This window comes from Anolis carolinensis, chromosome 2 (genome assembly GCF_035594765.1).
Source record: "Anolis carolinensis isolate JA03-04 chromosome 2, rAnoCar3.1.pri, whole genome shotgun sequence".
NCBI lineage: Eukaryota > Metazoa > Chordata > Lepidosauria > Squamata > Dactyloidae > Anolis > Anolis carolinensis.
Window position 1 is genome coordinate 24,632,047 of NC_085842.1, and position 18,383 is coordinate 24,650,429.

At 43.5% G+C, this 18,383-nt stretch overlaps 2 protein-coding genes across 2 annotated transcripts; both read left to right on the plus strand.

Annotated features, from left to right (window-relative positions):
- The first annotated feature begins 7,899 nt into the window (after positions 1-7,899).
- LOC100558526 (zinc finger protein RFP) lies at positions 7,900-14,027 on the plus strand. The gene is made up of 5 exons (XM_062973656.1): positions 7,900-8,304; positions 9,259-9,354; positions 9,833-10,063; positions 11,141-11,163; positions 13,880-14,027. The coding sequence occupies exons 1-5, from the start codon at positions 7,900-7,902 to the stop codon at positions 14,022-14,024; spliced, it is 900 nt and encodes a 299-aa protein (XP_062829726.1). The 3' UTR covers positions 14,025-14,027.
- A 1,521-nt stretch (positions 14,028-15,548) lies between these two features.
- On the plus strand, positions 15,549-18,166 carry LOC134295852 (butyrophilin subfamily 3 member A3-like). Its single transcript, XM_062969322.1, has 2 exons — positions 15,549-15,577; positions 17,578-18,166. Exons 1-2 carry the CDS (start codon positions 15,549-15,551, stop codon positions 18,164-18,166), a joined length of 618 nt encoding a protein of 205 aa, XP_062825392.1.
- The last annotated feature ends 217 nt before the right edge of the window (positions 18,167-18,383 follow it).

The window sequence follows — 18,383 nt, forward strand, 5'->3', positions numbered from 1 at the left end:
AACCTCTCCCAGAGTTTTGTGTATCTATTAAATAACATTGGAGACAAAACAAAATCCTGAGGAACTTTCTAAGCTAATGGTCAAAACAGTAAACAGGAGTCTGGACTTACACTTAAAAAATGTACTGTCCTCCTGGGTGGCAAGATAGCGACATCATTACTTTCTGATGGTTCAATGAACACAAACTTTATTTCATGCACAAAATTATTTTAAAGTATCTATAAAATTACCTTCAAGTGTTATGTATAAGATATATACAAAACATAAATAGATAAGTGGATACCATCTACAAGATAACTCATTATGCATATGCAAATATTCCAAAACCCACCCCAGCCCAACTTCCGATACAGTATATGCAACACTTCTTGTTCCAAGCCTTTCGGCTAAGGATCCTCAACCTGTTATCGAGACCGCGATTTATCAGGGATCTGCCCTGTGAGGGAGATCCGACCGCTCCTCCGATGAGAGAACGAACCTTGGCGAGCCGTTAGGGAAGCAGAAAATAACCCGGAATATAAATTTACCTGAAACCGAAAGGAAAAGACTCTGCCAAGTTGAAGGAAAAACTGCCAAGGCGTTTATTAAAGCAATTCAGCTGAAAAGGACATCCGCTGCGATAGATAGACATGCGAGATGTAACGATACATTGAAAATAAAGCCATTTTATACATTTCTAAGTTTGAAGTCTGCTTGAATCTCCCGCCCTGTCCCTCTGCCCAATCTGGCTTCTGATAGGTCGAGGGCGCCGCACTAGGCGGGAGCTTGGTTCTCTGCCCCACGCCTCGGCCAATGAGGAACAACCTTCGCCTCTGCCAGGGCCAATCAGGTTGGGGAAGGCAGGAGTCAGCTAGACAATGGGTTCTGGTGAATGAATCATTTGGAGTTATCTTATGCAAAGTGATTACCCAAGGCTAGCGCCTTCTAAGATAATCTTAAGATTATTGCTGTTTTTGAATAGGGTCATTTGGGATGTCCGGGGTCCTTTACGCACGTACACAGTTCATGAACACCTGTGGTGTGGCAGAGATGTCAGTTAATATTGACACTATGGGATTATGGTGGCAGGACCAGCGGGAAGTCTTTCTTTGGCTCCCCAGGGGTCCAGGATGGGATTGTGATCAACATTACCATATGAGATTTTATCACCCCGGGGACTGCTCCGATCTAGGGGGGTCAATCTCTGGCTATGGGCCATGCAGATGCTACATAGATTAAATCTTTATGGTGACAGTTTACCTTCTTATATGTGTGAAGCCCAGAATCTAGGGTGAGGGAAGGCAGGAATTTCTGGGGTTAACTAGAGTTCAGACTATGCCTTCATTAATTAAAACATACTAGGGAATATAGAGAATCATATTTTATCCATTTCCACCCAAAATTACCGAAAAAAGTACTAAATATTAACATTTATAGCTTATTTTCCATTCCTGCGCTAATAGCGCAAAGCGGGAGGCTATTTAGGCAAGGAACGCAGTTTGACAATCAGCTGATGATCAGAGAAAAATGGTCAAAAATGATCTCTGTTGGTTCTATTTTAAAGATTAGGCGATTTTAGTCATAAATATGAATTGGGGTGATTCTTGGTGCAAAATTGAGTGAGTTATGAATGAAAATGCATGCTGGGGGTGGGCAATTCGGCAATTCAGCCATATCGCGTTTTGTCTAAGAACAAGGAGAGAATTCAGATTCCGTCCGGTTTTAGAGGGAAGGAAGAAAACCCAGGTTTTTCTGTAATATAACATATATAAAAGGGAAATATATGAGTCTGGGGGTCTTCCAGGGAACCCACAGACCAAGTTACATCTGGCTAAACAGTTAATAAAGAATTGATTCCAATATTTCATAAACATATAAGCATACAATTCATGAAAAGTTCATAAGCAACTCAGGTTGATTTCTGTCCTTGGGAGTCCAACAAGAGTATATGAATGAGGAATCCTGTTCATTCATAAAAATGAATGCATGAACCGAAAAAGTCCGCCTGGGAGTCTTTGCCATTTTGGGGATTGCAGCCGGTCCTTGAAGAAACTACATTTCTCTCCCAGGGAATGGCAGCCCCCTACCAGTAGCCCTGGGAGAAACTTGTGTCCCCGAAAAGGCATCCTGCCAGCCGCGGGAGCCAAGAAGCGGCGCGGGGCTACAAAGAGCAATTGGAACCGGCTTTTTGACAGTCAGCTGTTTCGAAGTTTTAGAATGGACCAATCCTGGTGCTGTTGGTTGTCACGGAACTAGGAGTCTTAAACAGTGTTAAATATAAAAGATAGGCACGCTTGGAATATTTTTGAGAAAGTTATGGGTCAAATTGTTCCGTCCCCTGTGTTACTCAAAGGCAGGGAAGAGCGCGGAAGGCTTCCCGCCAGGGTTGAAACAGTGGCTGGGTTAGTGGAAGAAAGGAGAGAGGTTTTCCATGTAGGAGTCAGAGAAAGGGATACAAAGTAACCACTGGAGAGAGTTTCAAGATAAAAGGGGATACTTTTATTGGGGGATTAGTTACAATGTTAGGGTTGGGGGGGGGAGTGATAAAAGAAATCAATAATAATTCGTTGTGGTCCGCGCACTCTCCCGCTCCTTTGGTGATCCGGATCTGTGGAACTCCCCGCAGCAGGTCAGATGAATTTAAAAGCGGGGGTCTCCACTATCAAACCTAAACCTTGCTGTTTATGATGGAGCCTTAAGCCCCTTCTACACTGCCATATAATCCTGATTATCAAAGCAGATAATACACATTTTTCCTTTGAACTGGATTATATGAGTCTACACTGCCATATAATCCAGTTCAAAACAGATAATCTGGATTTTATATGGCAGTCTTGAAGGGGCCTTACTCATGCTCACTCAGAAGTTACATGGTTAACTTCGGTTGCTGAGTGCCTTCAAGCCGTTTCAGACTTAGGGCGATCCTAAGTCTAAAGTTTAGGATGAGGCAAGTAACCTTGGGGAGCCACATTTGGACCGTGGGCCTTAATTTGGGGACTGTACTAGAGGGTTGTTTGTTTTTTTTTTACAGTGGAAAGGGAAACTCAAGCATAGTCAGACACACACTCTAAACTTTAAGAAAGCTGATTAGAGCAAACAGGTGAAAAAACAGGTGAGTGTGATCCCATGGTCAGGAAAATTAATGTGGACTCTTTAATGCTACTGTTAGTTAGACTGCCTCCTCTTCATTCTGTGACCAGAGCCCCCAGTGGTGTAGTGGATTAAAGCCTTGTGACTTGAAGGTTGGGTTGCTGACCTGAAGGCTGCCAGGTTCGAATCCCACCCGGGGAGAGTGCGGATGAGCTCCCTCTATCAGCTCCAGCTCCATGCGGGGACATAAGAGAAACCTCCCACAAGGATGGTAAAAACATCAAAACATCCGGGCGTCCCCTGGGCAACGTCCTTGCAGACAGCCAATTCTCTCACACCAGAAGCGACTTGCAGTTTCTCAGGTCGCTCCTGACACACACACAAAAAATTCTGTGACCAGTGGGGAGCCACAGGAGTTCAACAACTTGGGAATAGAAGTAAATCAGGAGTTGATTTCCTGCGCCAGTGCCCTTCCACACAGCCATATAACCCAGAATATCAAGGCAGAAAATCCCACAGTATCTGCTTTTGAACTGGAATATATGGCAGAGTGGACTCAGATAACCAAGTTCAAAACAGACATTTTGGGATTTTCTATCTTGATATTCTGGGTTATGTAGCTGTGGGGAAGGGCCCCCTCTGGGTCACTGGGTCAGATACATTGGCTGCCCCAGTTCTATAATTTTTTTGTTGATTTCTTCTTGTAAATTTCCCTCCAGATGGGGCAAATGTCTCAGAGGGTTGCTTGAGGTTGTGAACAATAATTTTGCATGCAGTCGGACTGGAGTTTAGATCACAAAACTCCCAGATCTTCCATTTCAGCTCTGGAGGAAAAGCCACCGGCTTCTCAAATGTTACCTTCTTCTTACACCTAGTGGAGTAAAACCCACAATATTTTTAGCTGTGGTTTCTTGGATACTTTCATTCTCTGCCCTAGAGAATCAAAAGATCATAGTTTTCACCAATTTTTCAGCCAATTCGCTAATGGAGATTATTGAGGTCCACTTACCTCTGCAGAAGGCTACTCACATCCTAGAGCAGAGAAGAGAAAAAGGAGTATCATTGCTGACATATCTGATTCTTTGGTGAGGAAGCCATCTATCCCTCTCAAAGGGCGCTTCTGTAAATTCAAAATATGGAATAGTGCAAGTACCCTTAAGGATAAAGAACAACAGAGAAGAAAGAGGTGGTTCCCTGGAGTGTTCTCCCTCTGACTTCACTGACATATCCATTCCTCATTTACTAACTGATGCTCTCAGGTTTGGATTCCTTTCTGACATTTCCTTCTCAGACTCTTTTCTGAGTGTTTTTTTTTTACACAGCCTTTATTGGCATGCAACAATATCACAACACAGGTATATACTAGGCTTGAGCAAATTTTTCGTTAGTTCGTTAAATTCGTTAAAAATTCGTTTCGCAAGTACTTTTGAATTGACATTTGAAACATCTGCTCACTGCCTTACAAATATTACAAATTTGAATCAAAAAAGTACCTTTTTTCGTTTGTTTCTGATGTCTTCGGATGTAGCTGTAGCCCCTCTGAGAGGAGAAGCCATGTTGGCATGCCTCTCAGCCAATCAGAGCGGAAGAGAGAGAGAGGGAGAGGCATGGCCATCGATCTGCTAGCATTTTTAAAAAACGTTGCTTTCATAATAGCTTTCAAAATGCAGGAGAACGAAGCCTCTGAATTTTGACCATTCTTTTAAGTGGAAATGAAGCAAGTCGCCATTATGAGCCAAAAACTCCATTTCCCAGAAGCCTTAGCAAGCCAATCAAAGTGGAAGGAAGAAGGACAGGGAGGCGTGGCCATCGATCTGCTAACATTTTTAAAAAACGTTGCTTCAAAAATCCCCAAAAATCAGTGGATGGGTCAAACATTGTCATAGCATTAACTGTCATAGCATTAATACAAACTCTCAAGCAACCAGAGACGACTCTCAGTTATCCGACATCGACCACTCCCCTCGGGTGCCGGTTAAATGAGAGTCAACTGTCATAGTATCAACCACTCCCCTCGGGTGCCGGTTAAATGAGAGTCGACTGTCATAGCATTAATACATACTCTCAAGCAACCAGAGACGACTCTCGGTTATCCGACATTGACCGCTCTCCATGGGTGCCGGTTAAATGAGAGTCGACTGTCATAGCATTAATACAAACTCTCAAACAACCAGAGATGACTCTCAGGAAATAGCACTTTCAAACCAGGAACTGATTTCCTTATTCAGAGGCTGATAGCCATCTGTCAGGAATGATTTGATGGTGTACTATGATTTCTGTTCCTGGGTGATAAATGTCATTTCCTAATTGGTTCTGTCATAGAAACATGGCAAAATCTATGACACTGCCTGAACTTTGTGCAAGCGACATGGATGGAACATATTAAGGTTTGGTCCACCAATTTAACAAAGTTTCAGCCACAAAAACAAAGTTTCTCAAGTAGAACAATGGCTTTCACAGTAAAGACAACCCAATGAAACAGGAAATAAGGCTTTCAAACCAGGAACAGATTTCTGCAATTATTAAAAAATGGTTTATTATAAAAGCTATGAAAATTCGCCAAAAATCAGAGGATAAGGGAAACGTTCCGAATTTTGGTGAGACATCAGTGTTAAATGTGTTCTACCACTGTACCAAGTTTGAAGAAGATCGCTCAAAAAATGAGGGAGGGAGAGTCCTGTAAAGTCTCCCCTCGTGTTATTTTTTTTGCTAGTGCGCATGCCGCGATTAACGAATTACTTTTGAAACTAACGAATTTTTGTTAAATTTTGAAAAATTTTGAGGGCAAAATTCGGAAATGACATCAGAAACGAAACGCTAGCGCCCCCTACTTTTGAAACGAGTTTAGAATCAATTTTTTCATGGATCGCTCAAGCCTAGTATATACAATAAGAGGAAGTCACAGATAAAAGGAAAACATACAGTAGAGTCTCCCCAATCCAAGCTTCACTTATCCAGTGTTCTGCATTATCCAAGGCAGTCTGCCTTTTAGTAGTCATTGTTTTTGTAGTAAATGTTGCAATGTCTTGGTGCTAAATTTGTAAATACAGTAATTACTACATAACATTACTGTGTGTTGAACTGCTTTTTCTGTCAATTTGTTGTAAAATGTGATGTTTTGGTGTTTAATTTGTAAAATCATAATGTAATTTTATGTTTAATAGGCTTTTTTCTTAATCCCTCTTTATTATCCAACATTTTTGCTTATCCAAGGTTCTGCCCGCCCGTTTCTCCTGGATAAGTGAGACTCTACTGTACTTAAAAGTTACTAATCTCAAGGATAAAATGTGCAACAGTCTCACAAAAGGAAAGTCACAATGTGCAGAGTTAGCAATCCAGAAGCAGTTCTCCACAGGTTTGTATTCGAACATCTAGTAATGGTGCTGTACTAGCACACTCCTTTTTTGTGTGTGTGTGTGTGTTCTCTGGCACTGCAGACTAATTCAACCAGAGAAATCAGCCATAGCAGAGCATTTGATGAACCAGCCTGGACACAGAATACTATTTGAGAACACAAAAATGCTGGACCATTCTAACAACTATCATGTCAGACTGCACAGAGAAGCCATTGAAATCCACAAGCATGTGGACAACTTCAACAGAAAGGAAGAAACCATGAAAATGAACAAAATCTGTATTAAACCAGTATTAAAAAACTCAAAAATCAGAACAGTAAATAAAAAGCAATACTCTGAAAACAGAGGATTTCCAGACATGAATCAACCAAGGGCAGTTAACGACTCTAAACAAAGGATGCCCCAGAGGCAGGAAGAAGACAGCAGATAAGCTTTTCAATGCTAATTAAAGTGATTAACTACACAACATTCACACTGACCTCTCTCACCCTAGACTTTCCACAGATATATATTAACCTCTTTGCTTAGTTTTTTCCATACCTCACAACCTCTGAGGATGCCTGCCATAGATGTGGGCGAAACGTCAGGAGAGAATGCTTCTGGAACATGGCCACACAGCCCGAAAGACATACAACAACCCCAAGGTTAGAATTGTTAAAGGAAACCCTCATTTCAGGTACTTGAACAAAGGTGCTTAAGAACTGTATGGAGGAGGAGGAGGAATGAAATGGGGAAACAGGAGGAACTGAGTGCAGAAGAAAGAAGGGAAGGAAATGTATTTATTGCCCACTGAAAAGGTGAAACACTTTGGAAAGATCTCCTGGAATAGTGGACCATAGGGATGGTGTCACTCCGTGCTCTAATTCTTAATGTCTGAGGAGTCAGGAGCTCCTCAGGCTCTTCTGCTTCTGTCTTCAGAAAAATGAGAAAGGAGCAAGTGGCTTAAGCTTTGCAGATTGTTAGGCTATGTCTCCTATCAGCCTCACTCAGCACACTCAGTGATAAAGAGTGATATGAGATTCAGTCCAACAAGATCTGTAAAGGCCTCAACTCATCTACCCCTGCACTTGGCTCTTTGTGACAATGGTTAGCTATGTAGAGAAACTGGAATACTACTGATTGTGAAAGTGCGTTTATTGGCCACGTTATCCAAATGCCCAATCACCATCTCCCAAAGCATTACTGTACTTTATTCTCAGCTCATGAATAGAAAATAGAATGATGGTGGACAGCAAAAGAGATTTAAAGATGGGCTTAAAGCTAACCTTTAAAAATGTGGAATAAACACCAAGAACTGGGAAACCCTAGCCCGCAAATGTTAAAACTGGAGATCAGCTAACCTTGCTGTGGATTTTAAAGAGGCAGGCACAGAGAGTGAAATATCCGGAGTCAGTTTCAGGACAGGAAATGCCCAGTTCATTGAAAGTGAAACTAGCTGAGCTGCTGTCTTGCTGTTTCTTACCAGGACGAAGCCATGGCTGTTGCTCAGGATCTCTGTGCTGAACTGACTTGTCCCATTTGCCTGGACTATTTTGAGGACCCCGTCATCTTGGCCGAATGTGGGCACAATTTCTGCCGGTTCTGCCTGACCCAATACTGTGGAAAAAGAGAGAGAAAAGCTGCCTGTCCCCAGTGCAGAAAATGTTTTCAAATGGAGAGCCTTATTCCAAACCGACAGCTAAGGAACTTGGTGGAGATTGCTAAGAAATCGCAAGAGAGAGGGAAGGGAGAAGGGGATCACCTCTGCAAGAAGCACCAGGAGCCCCTGAAGCTGTTCTGCAAAGAGGATGAAATCCTCATCTGTGTGGTGTGTGACAGAGGCAAGGCGCACAAGGCCCACGAGGTCGTTCCTCTGGAAGAGGCTCCCCACGACTACAAGGTCAGAACAAAGGCACTGAAAAGCCTCATGGCTTTTCCAGGTGTGCATCTACACCAGACATGGGCAAACTTTGGCCCTACAGATGTTTTGGACTTCCACAATTCCTTACAGCAGGTAGGCTGTTAGGAATTGTGGGAGTTGAAATCCAAAAACCCCAGAGGGCTGAAGTTTGCCCATGCCTGATCTACACTGTGGATATAATGCACTTTGACCCCACTTGAATTGCCATGGCTCAATACTATGGAATCCTGAGAGCTGTCCTTTGGTGAGGCTCAGCACTCTTTGGCAGAGAAACTTGAATATCCTGTAGAATTATAACTCTCACGATTCCATAGCATTAAAACATGAGAGTTCAAGTGGGGTCAAACTGCATCAATTAATTTCCTCTTGGCCATGCAAATCATTTTGGACTCCAGAATTGGTTAAAAGCACCACACCTTGCTGGCTTGCATGCTGCACTTCAATATGTTGCTTAATTGTTCTATTGTTTTAAAATTGTCAGCTTTTTAATTTTTTAAAAAATTTCCCTGTAATTGTTGATATGGGAGAGGGAAGTGTATAAAGATTTCAATAAATAAATAGGTCCATAACTGCGTAAAGTGAAAGGGTCCCAGCCTATTCAACATAATGCTGAAAATCATGTATTTACTGTAGATGGGCAACTTCAGGTGGAAGTTCACTAAAGCTCTTCGAGAAAACATTTCCATCAAATCTACAAAAGTCAGACCCACAAACGTAGCGGGCTGACTGCATATAAATAGAGACGTCAGATCTCCCATGTCCAGTTTTTAGTTGGGTTCCCTCTGATATTTCTTTTATTAAATAATAAATAATTCTATTAACTCAATATCATAATCTTGGGTTTGACAATGTGAGCCTTGCTGCTCCTTACACCATTTGATTACTCTTGTTGTTTTTTAACCTACCAAACTGAAGTTTCTATTTTGTCCTCAGGAAAAGATTACAAGTTATCTCATGAGTCTGAAGAAATTGCAAGAGGAAATGGGTGCATTTAAGACACAGACAGAAACAGAAAGCCAAGACCTGCTTGTAAGTGGTCTTAGGAACTGAAACTGATGCTGACCCCAAGACACCACCCTATGCTCTGTAACAAGTGAAGGGTCATGTTCTGAACAAATGCAGTTGGCTCGGGTTGCATTCCTGAGCTCTTTGGGACTACATCCAAGGGACTCTTACCAGGTGGGAGGTGGAACATGCACTCTTAATGCTGTAATGTTTTTTTTAGCTATCTCATTCTTGAATAGTGGGCAGAGCAATGAGTCTTTCCTAATTTCTTATCACATTAATTCAGAAACTTATGACATCTGCAGTCTATCCATCTTCTAGGCTACTTCCTTGCTGGCACGTCTTAGGTAACTAAGGTGAATTGCACACTAAAGTCAATTGTATTGAGAGTCCTCTCCATCTCACTGTTCAATAGTGAAAATAAGACCTTGATAGAATTGCCAGCCCTGCTAGCCAGAAAATATTGACCTCTTTGTTTTACCTTTAAATCTATTTATTGCAGAAGCAAACAAAGGCAGGTAGAGAAAAGACTGTGGCTGCATTCAAACAGCTGCACCAGTTTTTGGAAGAACAAGAGAAGCTCCTGCTTTCTCAGATGGAAGAGGTGGAGAAGGAGATTGAAAGCAAAAGGGAGGAGCATATGGCCAACCTGTCAGAGGAGCTCTCTGGTCTTGAAAATATCATCAGGGAGATGGAGTTGAAGTGTCTTCAGCCAGCAAGTGAATTTCTGCAGGTAAGAGGAAAGGTGACAAAACTTTGTGTGCCTCTGTCATCTATACAAGGTGTGTCACGGATAGTTCTGTTAACGAGATGGAGCACTGAAATGGAATTCCATGATGTATCGTGGACTGAATGATTCATTCGATCTAATTGTGCAGTGCCATATTTGCAGGAGGAAATCCACTTTTTTTTACCCAGAACCAGGATAAAGGAGAATCTTTTGAATTGGGTTTTCCCTATCATTGCTATGGTTGAGTGCACATTTAGCACAAACGTCATCTGGCCACCCCCCTTTTAACCCATTCTCTCCTGAATGACAGGTACTGTGTGGAAACGCATAAGTAAGAAACAGTCTGACATGCAGCTTTGTTGCCTCAGTCACGGTTATAAAAGTATATCTCTTTGAGAAAGATTAACTATTCTTTTTCAGCAAAACATTTTGCTGAAGAGGAATAGAATTACTGTTTTACATGTTCCATAATATGGGTCCTTTTCCCTTCATTGAAGTGTCTGCGCGTTTGCATTTACCTTCCTACTACATTTAATCTTGCATATATTACCATCTGGTTTTACCAATGCATCTCTGAAGAGGTACTTTGACCAAAAACCAATTGAGAAACTTTTCTTGAGTGAAGAAAAAACACAGTTTTATTACAGCTAGGATTAGGAGTCAAGTATGCCTGATAAATTACTCCTGAACCCTTTGTGACGGAGCTACAGACATTTTATACTTTTTAAAGTTTCGCTTTTCTTAGATAAGAAACACAGACATGATTGTAACATGGGCAGACCTTTCCATATCTGGGAGACAAATAAATTTGAACATATGACAGATACATGACATTCTAAACATCATTCCAAACACATTGATAAAACAAAACAAAAAAACCCTTTGCTAATAGCTCCTTTATTTCCATCTCTTTCAGTTTTTGTTTACAGGTGGAGGGCTCTTACCATATTCCAGTGGTTGCAATTTTGCTTTGTGTTTCATTCCCTGGTGATCAGCTATGCTTGAGCAGTATATCATTATGTTTCATTAACACTGTAACCAAATCAACAACAGAAATTGTCTCTTTTTCTCTCTCCCTAGGATATTAAAAGCACACTGCAGAGGTAAGCAGATCCCATTTGTTTCTCTTCATGGGTCACATTGTGTTAAGTGACGGGCAGATAACAGGCAAAGAATGCAACAATATTCCCCTGGTGAAATGCTCAAGAGGTTCTTCCTAATATTTAAATGGAATTTCTTTTCCTGCAGTTTGACCCCATTGCTTTGGCTTTTCTTGCCATCAAGGTTCCTAATCTGGGGATGGAGGTGTGCACTGCCGACCAGTTCTGGATGGGGTTACACTCCCCCTGAAAGACAGCGTCCACAGCTTGGGAGGGATCCTGGATCCATCTCTCCAAATGTCAACCCAGGTAGATGTGACGGTCAGGAGTGCATACTATCAGCTTTGGCTTGTATGCCAGCTGCGCCCCTTCTAGATTTAGAGGACATGAAGATGGTAGTGCACATGCTGGTAACCTCTAGGTTGGACTCTTGCAGTGCGCCTTTGGGCTACCTTTGTACCATGTTCGGAAACTCCAGTTGGTTCAAACTACGGCAGCCAGGTTGGTTCATCCAGGTATATCACACTAATAACAACAACAAAACAACAACAATAACAATAATAACAACAACAACTTTATTCTTATATCCCACCACCATCTCCCTGAAGAGACTCAGGGCGGCTTTCAGATGGCACAAGGTGCCTAAAAACAAACATAAAAGTGAACACAATATAAAATACAATAAAATAAAACACATGCAAGATATAAAACATCAATTCAGACTCAATCAAGCTGCAATCCTCTAACTGTGATGGTAAATTTCTGACACCATGTAAACATTGGAATAAAGTAAGTGCCAGCTGTAGTAATGGAGAGAGGGCATGGTATAAAATGCAGGATCTGCGATTAGTGAGTAGGATAACTAGAGGCTAAATATTCTCAAAGGCTTGATTGAAGAGCCACGTCTTCAAGTTTCTACGAAAAGAGGACAGTGTGGGGGCCTATCTAATCTCCCTGCGGAGGGAGTTCCATAGTCACAGGCAGGCCTGGCCCAATACGGCACGCTGACCACACCCCCGCATTGGGCGCCACCTTCCCAGGGTGCTATTGAGCCCCTGGGAGGCGGGGCCACACCTGGCGGAGGCAGGCCCACACCTGGGAGGCAGGGTTGCGTGATGCAGGGTCGTGTGACGTGGGAGGCGTGGCCAGGTCTGACCCCGCCTCCCACGGGGTGCACCCTGGCACAGCCAGGCTGCGTGTGGCGGCAGTCCTTCCAGGCCACGATAAAGGCCGTGGCCTGGATGGACTCCTGCCGCACTCAGCCTGGCTGGGCCAGGACGTGCGCCACGGGAGGCAGGACCGGCCACACCTCCCACGGCGCATGCTCGCTGTGGTGGGAGTCCTTCCAGGCTGCGGCCTGGAAGAACACCCGCCGCAGCCTGGCTGAGCCAGGATGCGCCCTGCGGGAGGCGGGGCCAGGTCTGGCCCCGCCTCCCGTGCCGCGCATCCTGGCCCCACCTCCCGCGCCGCAGGAGGCGTGGCCGCCTGGCACGGGAGGTGGGGTTAGGGTGCGGGAGGTGGGGCCAGTCCTGGCCACGCCTCCCGCGTCACACAGCCACGCCTCCCGTGGCGCAGGGGGGGGCGCAAAAAAACTTTTTACGTACCCCTTTCAATTTCCTCAAGCCGGTCCTGGTCAGGGGGCCACCACCGAGAAAGCCCTCTCCCTCGTCCCCACCAACCATGCTTGTGACAGCGGCAGGACCACAAGGAGGGCCTCACCGGCAGACCTTAGAACTCATGTCGGTTCATGGGGGGAAGGTGGTCACAAAGATAGGCAGGACCTATCCTAAAGTCACTCCACTGGCTGCCAGTTAGTTTCTGGGGAAAGTACAAGGTGTTGGGTTGTTGTGTTTTCCGGGCTGTATGGCCATGTTCCATAAGTATTCTCTCCTGACGTTTCGCCCACATCTATGGCAGGCATCCTCAGAGGTTGTGAGGTACAAGGTGTTGGTTTTGACCTTTAAAGCCCAACACAATTTGGGTCCAGGTTATCTACAGGATCGCCTTCTCCCTTATAATCTGCCCTGAACATTGAGGCCCTCTGGGAGTGTCTGCTCCAGTCAGTCAGAACCGACTGGCGATTGTCACCAAGAGGATCTTTTCATCAGCCACCCCACGACTATGGAATGACCTGCCGGTGGAGCTCCAACAGCTAAATAAGATACAAGTGAAGACTTGTCTCTTCTGGCAGGCCTACCTGGACAGTTTTAATGATGAATTTTAAACTTCAACTCTATGTATAATTTTTGTTTTGTGTACTTTAATATGCATTGTATGTAAATGTTTAACATATGTATTTTACAATGTTGTATCCTGCCTCAAGCCATAAGGAGAGGGGGGTAGAATTATTATATAATTATTATTATTATAAAAATAATACCTAGCTCAAAAAGGTTGGTAGCTCATGTGGCCTCACATCAGGGCAATGATTTTGTTTCTAAGATAAAGCATCTTCTCTTACTGCCATATAATCCAGTTCAAAACAGATAATCTGGATTTTATATGGCAGTGTAGAAGAGCCCTAAGAAGTTATGGTATATTGAATCATCATGCTCAAGATTTCCATAATTCCTGCACATGGCAGGTGACGGAGTGGAAGTAAAAAATTCCAAACATAATGACATTACATAAAATGACAGGTTTCACTGGCCATTACTGGAAAGATAACAGGATATAGGTTAGCTGTTCAGAGAGGTGAGTTAATATACCTTCCTTTCAGATGTGAAGCAAGAAAGGAGTTCAAGAAACCTGACATTTATCCTCTTGAGCTGAAGTGGAAGATCTGGGACTATGGAGATATAGCTCTGTTTCTTGAAGGTATCATGAAGCAAGTCAGAGGTAAAAAAAAATGCCCCCAAGAATAAGGAACCTGTGGACATTTAAGTGTTTTTTAAAGAAATACTTTCATTTCTCTCTGAGGAGGGCTCAGAACGGCAGCGTTGTGCCCATGTGTATTCTAGGGTGGGAGTTTCAACTGCTCCCCTTCTTCTAGCTTTTCTCCTGTAGAAACACATGGGCAACCTCTGTGCCAGTGCCTGATTTTCTGCTTCTAGTTTAATCCCCAGCTCTTACTGTCCTTGTTTCTTCTTTGTTTTCTCTTTGAGTGCTTAGAATGATTGATCAAATATTTACTTGGATATCTCAGTGATATTACAACTCTTTTAAATACTGTAGAAACTGGGTTGCTGTGAGTTTTTCGGGATGCTGTAGTTTTTTGGGCTCTCACAGCAATTCAGTGATTCTGGCCATGAAAGTCTTCGACAACAGACTGTAGAAACTCTTTGACTACAGAAGGAGTTAGCTTTCTGGCTGGACTAATCAACACCGTTTGATGCTGATATATTTGAATAGTTGCAGCCTTTGTATTTCTCCAACGGTGTCTTATTTTGAAATCTTTTCATACAGAGTAGACAGCACATTGGAGTCTTAGGATTGCCTGCCCTCTATCTTACGGTGCTAGTTTAAGTAATGCTTTTCTTTTCAAAATCCAAGAGCAGCCATAGTTAGGAATGTTGAAAAAATTCACATTAAAATTCACATAATCAAATCTGCCTGCTTGCAAGGATAGAGCAGTTCTGAGATTTCAGCTAAAACATGTAGACAACCATTATGTTGTTATGTCTATGTACAGTAGAGTCTCACTTATCCAAGCTAAATGAGCCGGCAGAAGCTTGGATAAGTGAATATCTTGGGTTATAAGGAGGGATTAAGGAAAAGCCTATTAAACATCAAATTAGGTTATGATTTTACAAATTAAGCACAAAAACATCATGCTATACAACAAATTTAACAGAAAAAGTAGTAATGTTATGTTGTAATTACTGTATTTATGAATTTAGCACCAAAATATCACGATATATTGAAAACATACAACTACAAAAATGGCTTGGATAATCCAGAAACTTGGATAAGCGAGGCTCGGATAAGTGAGACTTTGCTGTAGTTATTTTGGACACAAGATTTGTAACACCTAACAATGCGGCTTACTACCTTTTTTTCCTTTTCCTTCCACAGATAAGCTAACTTCTGGATTTACACTACAGAAAGGTAAAATTTCGAAACACAAATTCTCAAAAAGGAGGAGGGCTTCTCAGAGAGTTGCTTGTTGGTTTTTCACTAGAGGTCCCCAATTCTGCTTATGTTTCCATTTAGAGTACAGAAAACAAACCATTTCCATCAATGGAGGCATACTGGTGGGATTGCACTTTGACATAGCCAACACCCAAGGTTTCATGGATTCCCCGTGTTTATTACTAAATGTACATGTCTTGTTTACCTGAAACTGTGCTACTTCAAGCTCCACCTGTTCTCCCCTCAGTGTGTCTTGCTCTCCTTTGCTCTTTGTCTGCTGCATTGGCATCTAGGGAATAGGGAATTGGGCAGGAACCATGCTGGTCACAGGTACAGAAGATGGGAGGTACCATACCACCAGGGCCGGTCGGAGATAAATTTAAATATTAAGCGGGGGCGCTGAAAAGCGCCCCCCGCCGGCCCCGCCTCCTGCGCCCTGGCCCCGCCTCCCAACCAGCGTGCCCTGGCCCCGCCTCCTGCGCTGCGTGGAAGGCGGGGCCAGGGCACGCTGGGTGGAAGGCGGGGCCAGGGTTGGCCCCGCCTCCCATGCTATTCGCCCTGGCCCCGCCTCCCACGCAGCGTGGGAGGCGCGGCCAGGGTTGGAAAGAGGGAGGCTTCGCCGCCCGGGGAGGGGAGGAGGCGATCCCTCCTCCCCTTCCCGGGCGGCGAAAGAAGCAGGCTTCACCGCCCGGGGAGGGAAGGAGGCGATCCCTCCTCCCCTCCCCAGGCGGCGAAAGAGGGAGCCACAAGGCCAGGGCGCACTGGTCGGGCGGCGGGGCACCGTCAGAGCGGTGCCCCGCCTCCCTCCCAGCCTGACGGCGCCCCCCGGGACCTGCGTCCGAGGCGGCGGCGTCACTGGCCTCTATGGTGGGGCCGGCCCTGCATACCACCTACCCATGACTGGCATGTCTCTGGCTCAAATTCCTCAGTTTCCTTGATTCCAAGGCACACAAAGAGTGGGACCCTGCAAGGTGGAGATTAACTCTTTGTCTGGGTTCACAGATGACCAGGCACAAGCCACAGTTATAGGTAAGCATCCTGTTCTTCCCTCTCCTTCAACATCCACTAGTTGAAAAACACATCTGCAGCCTGACAAAATCCCTAGAACAAAAAACACAAGGTTTTTGCATTTGTGTGGAACCCTGTCCTATTCCCCTGTATCATTGCAGAATTGCATCGCAATTGAAGAAATGAGGGTTGAGATAGTGATGAAGCAGCTTTTCCCTCATGCATTTCTTGTATGTGCAAAGAGCACAAGCACCGCAGGTATGGAGGTAAAAGGGATAAATGAGGAATGCAGTTCCTATCTCTTACAAAAGCACTGGAGAACTATCTTACGGGCTCATGCCAAACCCACTATTATAGTTCCAAACATCTTTATTTATTCAAATATTTCTATCCCAACCTATTTTTTGAGATATGGCATCACAAATATCAATGCAAGCAATATTATAAAACTATAACTATTTTATACATCTTTTAGATTTAAAAACAAATTAGATAAAATAATTTAGATTTATAGAATAATTTATAAACAGTTGAACACTGGTTGAGATCCTGCATCGGACACATGGAAGCCTAAATATCCCAAAGGCATCACATTTCACTTGATGTTAGAAGCTAAGCAGGGCCATCAAGCCACCAATGAATCTCATGAGAAGGAACTGGAAAAACTACCTCTGCAGAGCAAGGGGTAAAGAGGGCCCTGCCCTTAGAAAGATAAAACTATCTGCTCCCACATTAAAGGATTCCTGTGGGAGGCTGGAAGAGCACCAGGCATTTGATGACAAACAGCTGGGTAATTGGGAGGATTGTGGGATCCTTAAACACTGTTCATGTTTCATTAACCTGTAGGCCGGAACATTAAATGTTAAAGGCATCTTGACTAGGGGCACCTCAATGAAGTATCTCACAGTCAAATAGCTGACAAGCTAAGAATGAATGGGAGGAAGAAAAAGTCAGGAAAGGGGAAAAACTGAGCACGGTGTACAGCAAGTTTATGGTGCCCAGTTGGATGGAGGAAAGTGATGCCATAGCTTTTGCCTAATGAGTGAAACAGAAGTGTGCTCAAAGGGCATTGCCAGTCTGGGCCCATCCACACTGCACAGTTATAGTGCTATGGTTCTGCTTTTACTGCTGTGGCAACATTCTGCAGAATTTTGGAATTTGCCTTTGAGATAGAGGTATTTTGAAGTATCAGTCGGAGAGCCTCCACAAACTGCATGTATGGTATAAGCAAGTCTGGGTCCCATTTGGGAGCAAATCAGGACATAAATCAAAGACAATTAACTGCAATGCATAAAAGTCCTATTGATTAGAGAATAAGACTAATGGATGTGTATAAAGTGCTTTAGCAATTCAACTAGCTGGTGATTCTCTTTTATCTTTTCCTCCTCTTCTCTTCCCATTCCCAACAGCAAATGTAACTCTGGATCCAGACACAGCTAATGACCACCTTATCCTGTCTGAGGATCATAAAAGTGTAACATATGGAAACACATCTCAAAACCTACCGGACAATCCGAAGAGGTTCAAGAAAACTTATTCTGTCCTGGGATGTGATGGATTTACATCAGGCAGACATTTCTGGGAAATCTGTGTGGGAGAGGAGGATGAGTGGCTGGCAGGTGTTGCCAAAAAGTCTATGAAGAGAAAGGGTGACATTGCCTATGGGCCTGAGGGGGGAATCTGGGCTATTGGGAAGTGGGGTGGTGCATACAGAGTTACTAACTGTCCTCATTACTCAACTGTGTCTCTGAACAGTGACCTCAAAAGGGTTCGAGTGTCTCTGAACTATGCTGGAGGTCAAGTGGCCTTTTGTGATGCTGATACAGGAGCCCATCTCTATTCATTCTCTGGGGCTTCATTCACAGGAGAGACACTCCTTCCTTTTTTTTATGTGTACAAAAAAGGCTGCGTGAGCATTTCTCCTTAATGTAGTCCACAAATCCTGCAATATTAAGAAATGGATTAATGCTTTGGATTTATCTCCTGTAAAGGGCAGAAGTAGTGCTTTAGTGCAGTGGTTCCCAAACTGTGTTCTGTGGAATCCTAGGATGCTGCAAAAGCATAGTAGGGCCTCCACAAAAAATCTTTAAAATCAAGTTTAGAAAATATTTTAAAATAAAACTACAAGCAACTAACTATTTTAT